The sequence below is a fragment of the Eublepharis macularius genome, chromosome 6 (assembly GCF_028583425.1).
Source record: "Eublepharis macularius isolate TG4126 chromosome 6, MPM_Emac_v1.0, whole genome shotgun sequence".
Classification (NCBI taxonomy): Eukaryota; Metazoa; Chordata; class Lepidosauria; order Squamata; family Eublepharidae; genus Eublepharis; species Eublepharis macularius.
Window position 1 is genome coordinate 50,066,745 of NC_072795.1, and position 12,604 is coordinate 50,079,348.

General features: G+C 45.9%; 1 protein-coding gene across 1 annotated transcript in view; it reads right to left on the reverse strand.

Moving 5' to 3' along the window:
* The window catches only part of CLSTN2 (calsyntenin 2), a 406,755-nt gene that overhangs the window by 104,699 nt on the left and 289,452 nt on the right, over positions 1–12,604 (reverse strand). The window contains exon 6 of the mRNA XM_054983897.1: positions 4,370–4,519. Within this exon, the coding sequence (XP_054839872.1) occupies positions 4,370–4,519 (150 nt within the window). The remainder of the gene's footprint in view (positions 1–4,369; positions 4,520–12,604) is intronic.

Consider the following 12,604-nt stretch of genomic DNA (forward strand, 5'->3'; position numbering starts at 1 on the left):
CCATTGCTAGTCTAAATAGACAATACTGACCTTGATGGACCCTTGGTCTGATTTGGTAATAAGACAGCTTCGTATGTACATATATATGTACAATGGTAACCTGGATTCAAAGCATCACATGCTGTTTTTAACATGGTAGCTCCCTATACCCCCACCTCCCACAGTGAAAAGATTCTTTGGAACAAGAATTCCACAAGGTATGAAAAGCTGTCCCTAGAAGACAGATCAGCAAATTTACCCTAATCCCATGCACAACAATCTCTTTGAAAGCATATCTAGTTTATTATTGGTATTATTAACTCTGCATATACACTTCCTTTATTGACATTAACAACAATATTACAGCCCGGAAAACCCCCAACAACCAACAATATTAGTAATAATAGCCAGTCACCAGAAATCTTGTTCTGGAATGGAAGCCAAAAATCCTAGTCTATATATTATGGATAAATTATTAGTTCTATCAAATATTTTTTTTAAATTTTTTGCTTATCACGTGGAACAAAAAGCAGATTTTCACAACTTTCTACAGCTGCTGCTCATTTCTAGCTTCCAGTAATTAGTGCCACAAATGGAAAACACTGAGTGTATCACCCTGAGCCTGTTTGCAGGGAGGGTGGGCTATAAATCTGATAAAATAAAATAAAGAATAAAATCACAGGCCTACTCCACGCAGGTACCTTCCCCCCTCCCCTCATCATCTCCATGTTCTGAATGAATGGACTTTAGAATGATGACTAGCATGCATTGTGGAAAGAGTTCTTTATATGCTACTAGCCTGCTCAAAGCTGCATCCATCGGTGGTCGTTATGGCTGACAATTATCAAAGGATAGTTTTTGGTGGGTGGCCCTGTTGGTCTACAACAGAACAGCAGGATTTGAAGCCAGTGGCACCTTAGACACCAACACAATTTTCAGAGTGCGAGCTTTCAAAAGTTGGAGCTCTGTCGGAAGAAGGGAGCTCTGACTCTCAAAAGATTTTCCTCTGAAAAATCTTGTTAGTCTCTTAAGTCACCACTGGACTCAAATCCTCCAGTCGTCAAAGGAATGCCAGCCCAATTAAAATTAAAACCTAAAAATTTTCAGTGAAATCTAAGGTTATTAAGTCCTCCTTTTTATAGTTTGTTTTGGCTGACCTATGATGGAAAGGATCATATCATGAAAGGAAAACTATTTCAGATTCATGCAAGCCTGTAGTGGCACAGCTATTCACAGTTTTCCTGGGGGTGAATTAAAGAAACAAATCATGATGTCACAGAGATTGGATCAAAATCCAGAATTGGCAAAAAAATTCATAAACATGACTACTACATGCAACTTGACAACCAGTCTGCATTTCAGCTCCATTCAGAACTGTAGAGTTTTCCTACACAAAAATTGTCAATAGATATTGTTCTTATTTTTATGAAGCAGGAGCAACAGCCTTCTAAAGGTTACTCTGCAACCCACACAAAATGAATTTGTAATTAAAGTATTTCAAAGCTAGATCAAGTTACAAAAAGCTATTGCTTTTAACTACAGTCAACTTCTACCAAAATTTTATATATAGCTGCATAAATTAATAACAACACAAAATACAGATAAAGGTTTCCATTTTAACTGGCTAATCCAGTATCTATTCATTCAGATATCTGATGATCCAGAAGATTTATGTCTTTAATGCTGGCACATGCTCTAGGAACTACTGGGGCTTTCAACTTGCAGAGTAGTATTTTCAGATATGCTCATCAACATATAATTTGCAAACAGTTTCAGATTAGAAGCAACAATCTTTTCAAAGTAATTTTATATTAAATGTAAAGAATACACACACACAGAGACGGTTTGCACAGGGAGTGTTGTCCCTACATATTGCACAGAGATGTTCAGATGTTACAACTGGTTGTTTAAAGTAACAATCCTGTTTAAATTGCTTTACAAATCTGCACATCTGGATAGCTGAACCACAAACCAGTTTATGGGGCAAGCTGGGGCAAGTTCGTGAAAGTTCGTGGTTCGAGAAATGGGATGAACTACGAACCACATGGTTCGTTTTTTTCCTGGTTCATGCCCACCTGCACAGGAACTGGTTCATCCATCAGATGGCTTCACCTTGATTGGACTGCTCCTTCTTGTTGTAACATCATGCACACCCAGCACCAGGACTGTTCATTGACTTTTATGTAGGAGTATATGTTTGAATGAATAGTTACCTTGCTTAAGCACATTGTACTTTGAGTGTATACCTTTGCACATGTTTATGTATTGTATCAGCTACCGCTGAATCTTGACTTGTATAGATATAGGCTTAAGCACATGGCACTTTAAATGAAGCTTTATAGCCCATGCTAATGAATTGTATAACTTATTAGATCGCTGAGGTTTGCTGTGCGTGTCCGTTTGTATAGTGAAATATAAGTAACAACTCTTGATAAATTGCACTTTATAAAATTGTCCCATAATTGTGGTATAACACTGCGTTAACTTGTTGTGGTATTAGTCAGTCTTCACGATTTACCTTTGCTATTGAACATACACTACATACACAACGCACACTTAAGTAGTTGAGGATCAATGTCTGCAACACATCTTGTGGAAGAAAAAAATTCCTTTGGCCTTCATACAAGTTGTCCTACTGAAAGCCATTTTACAACATTGAACTTCAGTAGATCAGAAGATTACATAGCTGACATTTCTAAGATAAGTATTCTCTTATTTTCTTTGTTAAAAGTTCATTCCCATACCAATTCCAAAGCTTGTAAAGACTGGAAAACAAATTATTCAAATTTGCCTTGCAGGAAATTGTTAGTTTTATACTTGATCTGAATTCATAAAAAATAAAATCATTTCTGCAAACGAAAAGATAATTGAATTCAACATGTATAAACTATCAAAGTCTGGCTTAGTTCACCTAAAATTGTGTTCATACTGTAGCAAAGGGGTTTTGGACAACTGTGCAAAGCTGAATTTTGCTGCATATATACATAGAGACATATTTTCATCAAAGATTACTATCTACATAGTGTTGCTTGCTAATTCCTGTGAGGGATCATGCAAAGGAAACATCATGCCAGATTTATCTGTCTGCCCTTTAAGGTCAATGAAGATGTTCTGCACTCTGTAAACAAAATCTTTTTAAACACCTGAAGAAAACAACATATAGCATGACCTAGATTTGAAATATCACATATTCTTATCCTACATGTATATTTATCCCAGTGGATTTTTATTAGACCACAATCTGCCACTTAATCAGTCACAACAAGAAAGACTAATAGTAATAATACGACTTTGGAACCATGTACAGTATCACCAAAAATATAAAACAACCCAACTATGTTTTGCACTAACAAGAGAAGAGATGGTTTAAGACCATGAGACAGAACTGTTCATTTTCTAGCTTTCAAGAAATGCATACATTCACGTCTCTGACAACAGAAAACAATTCAAAGATAGGGTAAAAGAACCAGGAAGTCCACAGGTTGAATCAAACCACGGTAAGTACATAAACAAGTACACATTCACAGGCAAGCATAACGTACAGTTGGTTCATGCAAACAGAATTCAAATAATTCAATGGTGGGGATGAGTGGTGGGAAAGAAATCAGTGGATAGAGGCAACCACTTATATGCTATTTAATTTTTCCTGTTGGAAGTGGACAGAAGTAGGGGATGCTTTAGTTGTTTCTAAGCAATGAGTCACATAGTTTTATTAATACTTTCCCTCACTTATGTGTCTCTGAGGTCCTGGTTAAGAAGCAACAAGACCTAGGGATGAGTTTTGAGCTTATTCACTTAAAGACACTGTACTCCTCAAGTTTTTTTTACTGTTATTATTATATTAATGATCTCTTTAAATTGCATTCTTAGCTTGCAGCTAGGGTTGACAGGTCCCCCAGGCAATTGATGAGTGTTGGGGGGAGTGCGCTGGTGACTTACCTTTCCCACATTCTGCAGCACCCAGCAATGAAGTCACCTCCAGAACGACTTGGAAGCAATGGTCTTGCACCAGGGCTGATTCTTTAGGAATTCACAGAAAACATAGTGTTTTCTAAACATTTTTGGGATGATTCCTAAAGAATAAGCCCTGGTACAACACCATAGCTTCCAGATCTCAGAGTCAGCAGACATTATGTCATCACGGGCACCACAGAGCATGCATGCCCCCCCATTTCCCAGGCCTGCTCCTGCTGATCACTTGCTGATCGCTGCACAGAGGAAGGGATTGTTAGGAGATTATCTGCCATCGGTGGGCAACTACTTGAGAAAACTGGACCATGTTAATATAGAAAGTGGCAGAAAGAAATTTAATACAGAAAGGTCAACAATTATTGCAGAACTGGCAACATTTTATTTTACCACTCAACCGTCAACATTGCACTATACCAACCTTGCCATCCAGGTTTACACACAGGCTTGACTTCAACTCGTACCAAAACATCTTCAGTTGCACGTTTTTGCCCGCAATCAAAAGCAGTTACCATTATTTCATACTGGTGCTGTTTGTCATAACTCAGCTTTTCAGTATTTCTGATGTTCCCTACAGACACAAAACAGAATAACAAATAAGTGGTTTATTGTTAAAATGCTATGCTGGCAGACTTGCTATAGTAAAGTTCTGTAGAAAGTACCTGTAGCATACAAAAAGGCTACTGTATAAAAGAAAGATGTGGCAGAAAGCTAGAAAAGGAGAACAAGATAAACAGGAGGGAAAGAAATGACTTTTTCAATCACCCTTTATTTAATTTCTTTCTTTTCCTCTCTTAAACTTGATTAGGATTCTTGATTCTAAAGTTTATTCTTTTGTTCATGGAATTGGTGTTAGAAATAGGTCAAAATTTTGCATATTGAGTGTGGTTTTGCCTGGCTTTGGAAAGACAGTAATATAAGCATCCTGAAGTGATACTGGCAATACACCATATTCAAAAATCTCATTGTACAATTGATATAATTTTGGAATTAAAAAATCTGAAAAAGTTTTATACCATTCAATAGGGAAACCACCAGATCCTGGAGATTTATCAGTGCTCATATTTATACATGGGCACAAACCCCCCAAAAATTAACGAATCTGCATGGTTCAGCGCCGATGACGATCCCGAAGTTGCAAACCGCAATGGATATTTCCCATTGCCGAACCGGTTTGCAGTTCGCGGTTCGTGGTGCTCAGAATGGCCCCCATTGCACTTAGAGAGCCCATATTCACAGGGAGTGTGTAGCAGGCTCTCCTCCAGCCAGTACCCAAGTTTGGTCAAGATTGCAATAGGGATCTTGGAGTTGTACCCTCTCCAATCTGAGGCCCCCAGGAAACTCCCACAAAAATCCAAGCTCAATTATACTCTCTTTGTCTCTCCCCAAAGGCTAGCAAGTAGCAAGCAACAGCTCTCACACTCCACTGCTTGCTGAAAGTGAAAGCCAGCCTAGGAGCGCAGTGCTTTTTATAAGCTGAAGTCCCATAGAGCAACACAGGCCATCAGAGCTGCCTATCAGGGTTTGCAGGGATGAGATTGGAGTGCCCATGGCTACAGAACACCCCACCCCTCCCTCCCCTAGGTGTCTTCTCCCAACTTGTAACCACTTTGCAGCTCCATGGTTGGAAGGAAGACCTGCCGATTAAGGTAAGCTGGGCTTCGATTCGGGTTTCCAGGGTGACAGAAGGAGCACAGACAGAGTTCAGGCATTCCACTGGCTCCATTTCCAGGGGAATTGATTGATGGCACCTGACTGTCTGGCTTCCCGAACCACGGCCAAACGCACCGAACCAGGCTTCTTCCGAACACTGGTTCGTTTGCCATGGACAATCACGAACTGCCGGATCACTATCACACGATTGCCAATTTCATGGGTTTTTGAAGTTCGTAATGCGGTTCGTGCCCATGTCTACTCATACTCATTATCACAGCCTTAATTTCATCCATATGCAAAGGTTCAGCAAGTAGCTGTTGCTGAGCCATATCAAAATATGAAAGATCAAGTTGGGAGAAAAATGTTTCTGATGGTTCACTACCCTTACTATACAATTTGGAGTAAAACTTTTGAAACTGCAAATTTATTTCATTTATTTCATTCATTACATTCTCCTCATCCTCAATCATAGGAATATAATTCTTGTTCTTTCGCTGTCTTAAATGATGGATCAATAATCTGCCAGCTCGCTCTCCTCTTTCTCAGTATGACTGGCACAAGCATGTCAAAGCATGTTCTGCTTTCATTTCACATTTAAACTTTTGCAACTCTCAGTAAAGATCTTGATTGGAGATGTAGCAAACTGAGTTAAATATTTCAACTTATTTTTCATGTTCACTTCTTCCTCTTCTCTATGCTTCTTCTTCTGAGAAACATATGCAATAATCCTTCCGCTGAAAAAAGTGTTACAAGTTTCCCAATCAATAGCATGAGTATTTGCATCTCCTTGGTTAATATTAAAATACTCTGCATACTCAGCTATCATCTGTGTCTTAAAAGTTTCATCACTGAGTAGAGAGACATTAAGATGCTGGTCTAACCCAAACAGGAAAATGGAGAATAATGAAATGATCAGAAATAATTACATCTATATCACATGCTTTAATCTGAGACATCAGCACAGCTGCTACAAGAAAATAATCTAATTGAAAACAGTTATGATGTGAAGAAGAAATAAAAGTATAGTCTCTGTCCTTTGGATGTATCAATCAAACTTAGTTCAACCATATAGGCTTTAATGTAGATCTCACCAATGAAGCTGAACCAAAGTTTAGTAATAAGGTCCCTTCATTGCATAGAATTGCACCATTAAGTAATGACCAGAGGTGGACTTGAAATGCAAAAAAACCCCCAAACTGCGCAATTCATGGTTTGTCATGTTTCATGAACCATGAACTTTCATGAACTTGCCCCAGTTCGCGAACCAGTTCATTTGGTTTGTGGTTCGTCAATTCTCCAGGCCCTAGAAAGGTCCTCTTCACACTCAGAGATGCCAAATTCACATGGAGTCTTCAGCTGGCTCTCCTCCAGCAAGCCACCAAGATTGGCAAAGATTGCCTTTTGGATGTCTGAGTTATAGACCCCCAAAGCAGGTGCCCCCAGGGGAGTTTCATCAGATGGGACCCACGAATGACAATTGACTTGCATTAGCTGAGCTCTCTTGGAATACATTGCAAGCAGCACCAAAAAGTTTGTGAGATGGAGTTACAGAAGCTTCCTTTGAGAATAGAATAATGGCCCCCAAGATGCATGACAGTGGCCACCCCCTCTTTGTGAACCCAGGAGGCAGTCAGGGGTCTGCTGCCCTTCCTTCTCACAAGGGTGACAGGCTCCTGTCGTGGGAGGTGGGAGTGGCCATTTGGGTGAGGTGTCTTTTGTTGGTGGCTGCCCCATCCTCAAGGGCCCAGGACGCAGCCAGGGATCTGTTTCCATTCATTCTTTGGGCATGACAGGCTCCTGTCGTGGGGGGTGTCCCTGCAAACTCTCTGCTGTGTCTGGGGGGTGACCACCAAGGTGGGCAGGTGGGATTTGTCAATGGCTGCCCCTCCTCATGAGCCTGGGAGGCAGCCAGGGGCACACCACCCTTTCTTTCCCTGAGGTGACAAGCTCCTGTCGTGGAAGGTGACCCCCCCCAATTTGTTTCTGGGGGTGAGCACCAAGATGGACAGATGAGATTTGTTGGTGGCTGCTCCCTCCTTGTGGGACTGGGAGGCAGCCAGAGGTCTGCTGCCCTTCTTTCCCTGGGGGCGACGGCACCTGTCACAGGGGGTGGCCCTTCCATGTTGTGCCTGCAGCAGCCACCAAGATGGACAGGTGGGATTTGTCAGTGGCTGCTCCCTTCTTGTGGGCCCGGAAGGTGGCTAGGGACCCACCGCCCTTCTTTCCCCTGGGGGTGACAGCTTCCATCCCGAGGTGGCCATGTTGTGACTGGGGGCAGCCACCATGATGGACAGGTAGGATTTGTTGGTGGTTGCCACTTCCTCACAGGCCTGGGAGGTGGTCAGGTGCCTGCCACCCTTCCTTCCCCCAGGGATGATGGGCTCCTGTTGTGGGGGTGCCCCCCCAAACTCCTGTTATGCCTGGGGGTGGCCACCATTTAGCTAAGGTGTCTTTTGTTGCTGGTGTCAGGCTCTGCCAAATAGCTCTCCATAACTTCATGGCATGAGTCCAGGAACTGTGTGAGTTAAAGAAATTTTATTGATTAGCTAATAGTTCATTCCCTATTACAATCCTTGCTAGGACTGGCATCTGCCTAGAAGCATACAATAGATATAGGAGGCTAAGTTCAGCCATCACAGAGACCCACCCTTAAGAAGACAGCTAACCAAGTGTAATAAAGGAACAGCAAAATGAAACAGAGATGCTATGTGCAGCTTCAAGGCCAAGCGAGCTTGAGAAGGGGATAACAGCAGGCTGCTAGATTCCAAACTGGAACAGCAGTAAACAGCAATTACACAGAGGTTGCAGTTACATGGTTACACAGGGCTTGGCAGTGTTAACACAGAGGTTGCATTTACAAGGTTACACAAAGTCTTGTGGGGTATGACAGGAGACATCCTGACAGGTGGCTGCCCCCTCCTCATGGGTCTGTGAGGTGGCCAGGGGTCTGCTGCCCTTCCTTTTCTCAGGGGTGACAGGTTCCTGTCATGGGGGGTGGCCATGTTGTGACTGGAGAGTGGCCACCATGATGGGCAGGTGAGATTTGTCAGTGGATGCCCCTTCCTCATGGGCCTGGGAGGTGGCCAGGGGCCTGCCACCCTTCCTTTCCCCAGTGGTGATGGGCTCCAGTCATGGGGGTGGACCCCCAAAGCCCTGTTGTGCCTGGGGGTGGCCACCGCGTAGGTGAGGTGTCTTTTGTTGGAGGCTGCCCCCTCTTCATGGGTCTGGGAAGCAGCTAGGGGCTCACTGCCCTTTCTGCTCCAGGGGGCCATCTCTTTGACATATTGAGGACTGGAAAGCAATGCACAGGTGCCCTCCCCATGGTTGAGGAGGGAAAGACTGAGTCCCCAGGTTGAGGCGTATTGACTCCTTCGAACAGGGAAGCAATGCCCAGATGCTCTCGTCTTGGTCAGACTGAGTCCCCAGGATGGGAAGCACTTAGCCCCTCAGACAGGAAAGTAATGCATGGATGCCCACCCCAGGTCAGGGGAGAGTGAGACTGAATCCCTAGGATGGGAACCATTGAGCCCCCCCCGGACAGAAAAACAATACACGGATGCCTTCCCTGGGTTGGGGAGGGCAAGACTGAGTTCCCAGGATGGGGAGCATTGAGCCCCATGGACAGGGGAAGCAACACATGCATGCCCATCCCTCACTGTGCAGAACAGGGGCCGCCGACAAATCCCACCTGCCCAATGTGGCAGCAGTGATGGATGCCCTCACCCTTGGTGGAGGATGAGTCTAAGTCTCCTGGATAGGAAGCGGTGAGCCTTCTGGGACACAGAAGCAATGAACCAATGCTCTCCCCACTCTCAGGGAGGGCAAGACTAAGTCCCCTCAATGGGGAGCAGTGAGTACCCAGGGACAGGGAAGCAAATCACGAATGCCCATCCCTCATGCTGAGGAGCGAGGGCCACCAACAAATCCCACCTTGCAAACAAGGCGGCAGTGACAATGGCCCCCACCATCAGGGAGGGCCACACTAAGTCCCCTTGATGGGAGTGATGAGCCCCCCAGGACAGGGAAGCAACATATGGATGACTGTCCCTCATGCTGAGAAGCGGGGGCTGCCAACAAATCCCACCTCACCAACAAGGCAGCAATGATGGATGCCCTTCCCCACCATCAGGAAGAGCGAGACTAAGTCCTCTTGGATAGGGGGGCCCTCTCCCATCCTGGACAATGTCAAGAAGAAAGTCGTCCTATACACTGAAGAACAATGGTGGCTGTCGACAAATCCCGGATGCCCTCCCCCAGGTTGGTAGAGACTAAGTCCCCTGGATGGGGAGCAGTGAGCCCCCTGGGACAGGGAAACAATACACGGATGCCCTCCCCACTGTTGGGGAGGGCAAGACTAAGTCCCCTGAATTGGGGGGGGGCTCAACTCATCCTGGAAAGTGTCACTAAGAAAGCCATTCCTTGCATGGATGGTGGCCACTGGCAAATCCCACCTCGCTGACAAGGCAGGAGTGATGGATGCCCTTCCCCACCATTCCCTTGATAGGGAGTGGTGTGCCCCTCTGTGTTGGGAAACAACACAGAGATGCCCTTTCCCACTGCCATGGAGGTCCAGACTAAGTCCCCTTGATGGGGGCCCATGGATGGATGCTCTCCCAACCTTTGTAGAAGGCTATTCTAGGTGCCATGGGGGGGGGCAATTCCCACCCTGGGAACGTGATGTATATGTGGATGACATCCACCAACAAAAGACACCTCACCAACATGGTAGCCACAAGGGAAGAGAACGGATGCCTTCCCCTACCAGCCAGGGCAGGTGCTCAAAATAAGAAGCTTCCCTGCCTCCTGTCAATCAAAACAAACCACACCACCATGACAGGAGGTCATTGGTATCCTGAAACATCATCAGGACACAGACCATTTGGGAGACAGCTGTTGGCAAGCCCGTGGAGCTAATCCAGCTGCAACATTGGGGACATGAGGGGATCCTTCCCCAACCCTAGGGAAGCAGAATGAAATGTTCCTGGGGTGTGTGTGTGTGTGCATTCACACCGCGTGAGGAAGTCTGCGAAAGCCAAATTAATAATTTAAACATTATAGGGAAAACCCAGTAAGCCATAAGAAACACTGAAGAAAACCAGACTGAAATGACAGGTATGTATATAACAAAAAAATCTTCATGTGGCTGTACTTGGAAGTAATTCCCACTGAATTCCATAGTCCATGTGACTAAAGCCTGATCTGATCCTACACATATTTACTCAGAACACAAAATAAGAATTAATAACAAAAAAAAGAAACAAGAAGAGTGTGAGGCCCTCAACAGAGGAATCCACTAAGCTGGGCCCCAGCGCCTAGCAGTTGCTCTGAGGCTTGGAGTGGGGAAGGGGGGAAGCACCCAAACACAGCACCCAGACACCTTCCCAGCCAGGAGAGGTGCTCAGAATAATAATAATGACAGTTAAGGAAAAAAAGAAAATTCTGAGTCCTCAGCAGAGGGCTGAGGACCCAAAGCCTAGCAGTAGCCCTGAGGCTGGGGTGGTAGGTAAAAAGCACCCTAAGTCAGCACCCAAACACCTTCCCAGCTGGGACAGGTGCTCTAAAGAAGAAAGAGGCTGTTTGTCGGTCTCTTTTTCAGTTGCATCTCCACCCAAATGCTCCCAAATCCTCCCTCTCTCCAAATTCCCACAGCAATGACTGCCCCTCTCTCTGCTTGCTAGAAAATGAAAGCACACAGCTGAGAGCTGTCTCTTATATACTGTCCTGCTTCCAGAGGTTGCCGAGTCTGCAGAGTGCTGCTGACAGGTAACAAGGTCCAGCTGGCAAGGCGAGGAATGTGCAAAGTCCGTAAATCAAGGGAGTAGTCGAGGACAGGCCGGGTCGGAGGTCAGAGAGACAGTTCCAAGGAGCAAACACAGGCAGTACAGGAGCAGCTTAGAGAACTCGTTGAAGCCACGCCGAAGGGAGCCCTCCCTCTGGCTTTTATACTCTAAGGGCATTCGGTAAGCTCGCACAGCTGCTTCAAGTCTCCTTCTCTGGAGCCCCTCCTTCCTCTGAGAAGGCTGGCCTGTTCAGAGCCCGGAGGCGTGCAGATTGACGTCGGGTCTGTAAGTCTCTTCTGTCCCTGCTACGCCAACGTTGCTCTCGGTAGTCTGGAGATGTTGGAGGGGATAAGGAAGCTGGCTGCATCTGGGCCGGTGGCTCTGGGTGGGGAAGGGGAGCTTCTGGTTGGGATACAGCCTCTGACTGTTCAGCTGTGGTCGGCTGCTGGGAGACAGGCTGCTCCTCCCCAGGAGGAGCAAGGCTGTCAGCAAGCGTCTGCTGTTCCAGTTCCTCCTCCTCAGAGGACTCATCAAGCTCAGGGTGTACTATGACACCATCCCCTCCCCCAGGGCCCCCCACACTGGATGGGGCTGGTTTCCGTGGATAGGCCCGGTGGAAGCGGCACACCAAGTCGGGGGCATGAAGATTCTCCGCAGGTTCCCAAGAGCGGTCCTCGGGTCCGTACCCCTTCCAGTCCACCAGATACTGGAGTTGGCCACGTCATCGTCTGGAATCCAATATTTGCGCTACTTCATATTCCTCCTGGCCCTCTATCATGACAGGTGGTGGTGGCACCTCTGGGTCTCGGAGAGGATGTGGGGGGACAACGGGAACAAGGAGGGACCGATGGAACACAGGATGGATACGGAGTGTAGAGGGCAGCTGTAACCAGTAGGCCACGGGGTTGATTTGGGCAGTAACTAGGAATGGGCCAATAAAGCGGGCATCCAACTTTCGGGAGGGCCTCTGACTGCGGAGGTGTCGAGTTGAGAGCCACACCTTGTCCCCCACCTTGAGAGCCTCTCCTGGCTGGCGCCTACGATCAGCAGTCTCCTTGTATGCCTCTTTGGCCTGGTGTAGTTGGTCCTGCAGGACCTTATGCAGTGCCTGCAATTCCTCCACAAAGTCATTGACAGCTGGTACTGGTGCAGTGGGCATGACCGGCGGGAAAAACCGGGGATGGAACCCATAATTGGCCATGAACGGGGTCTGACGGATT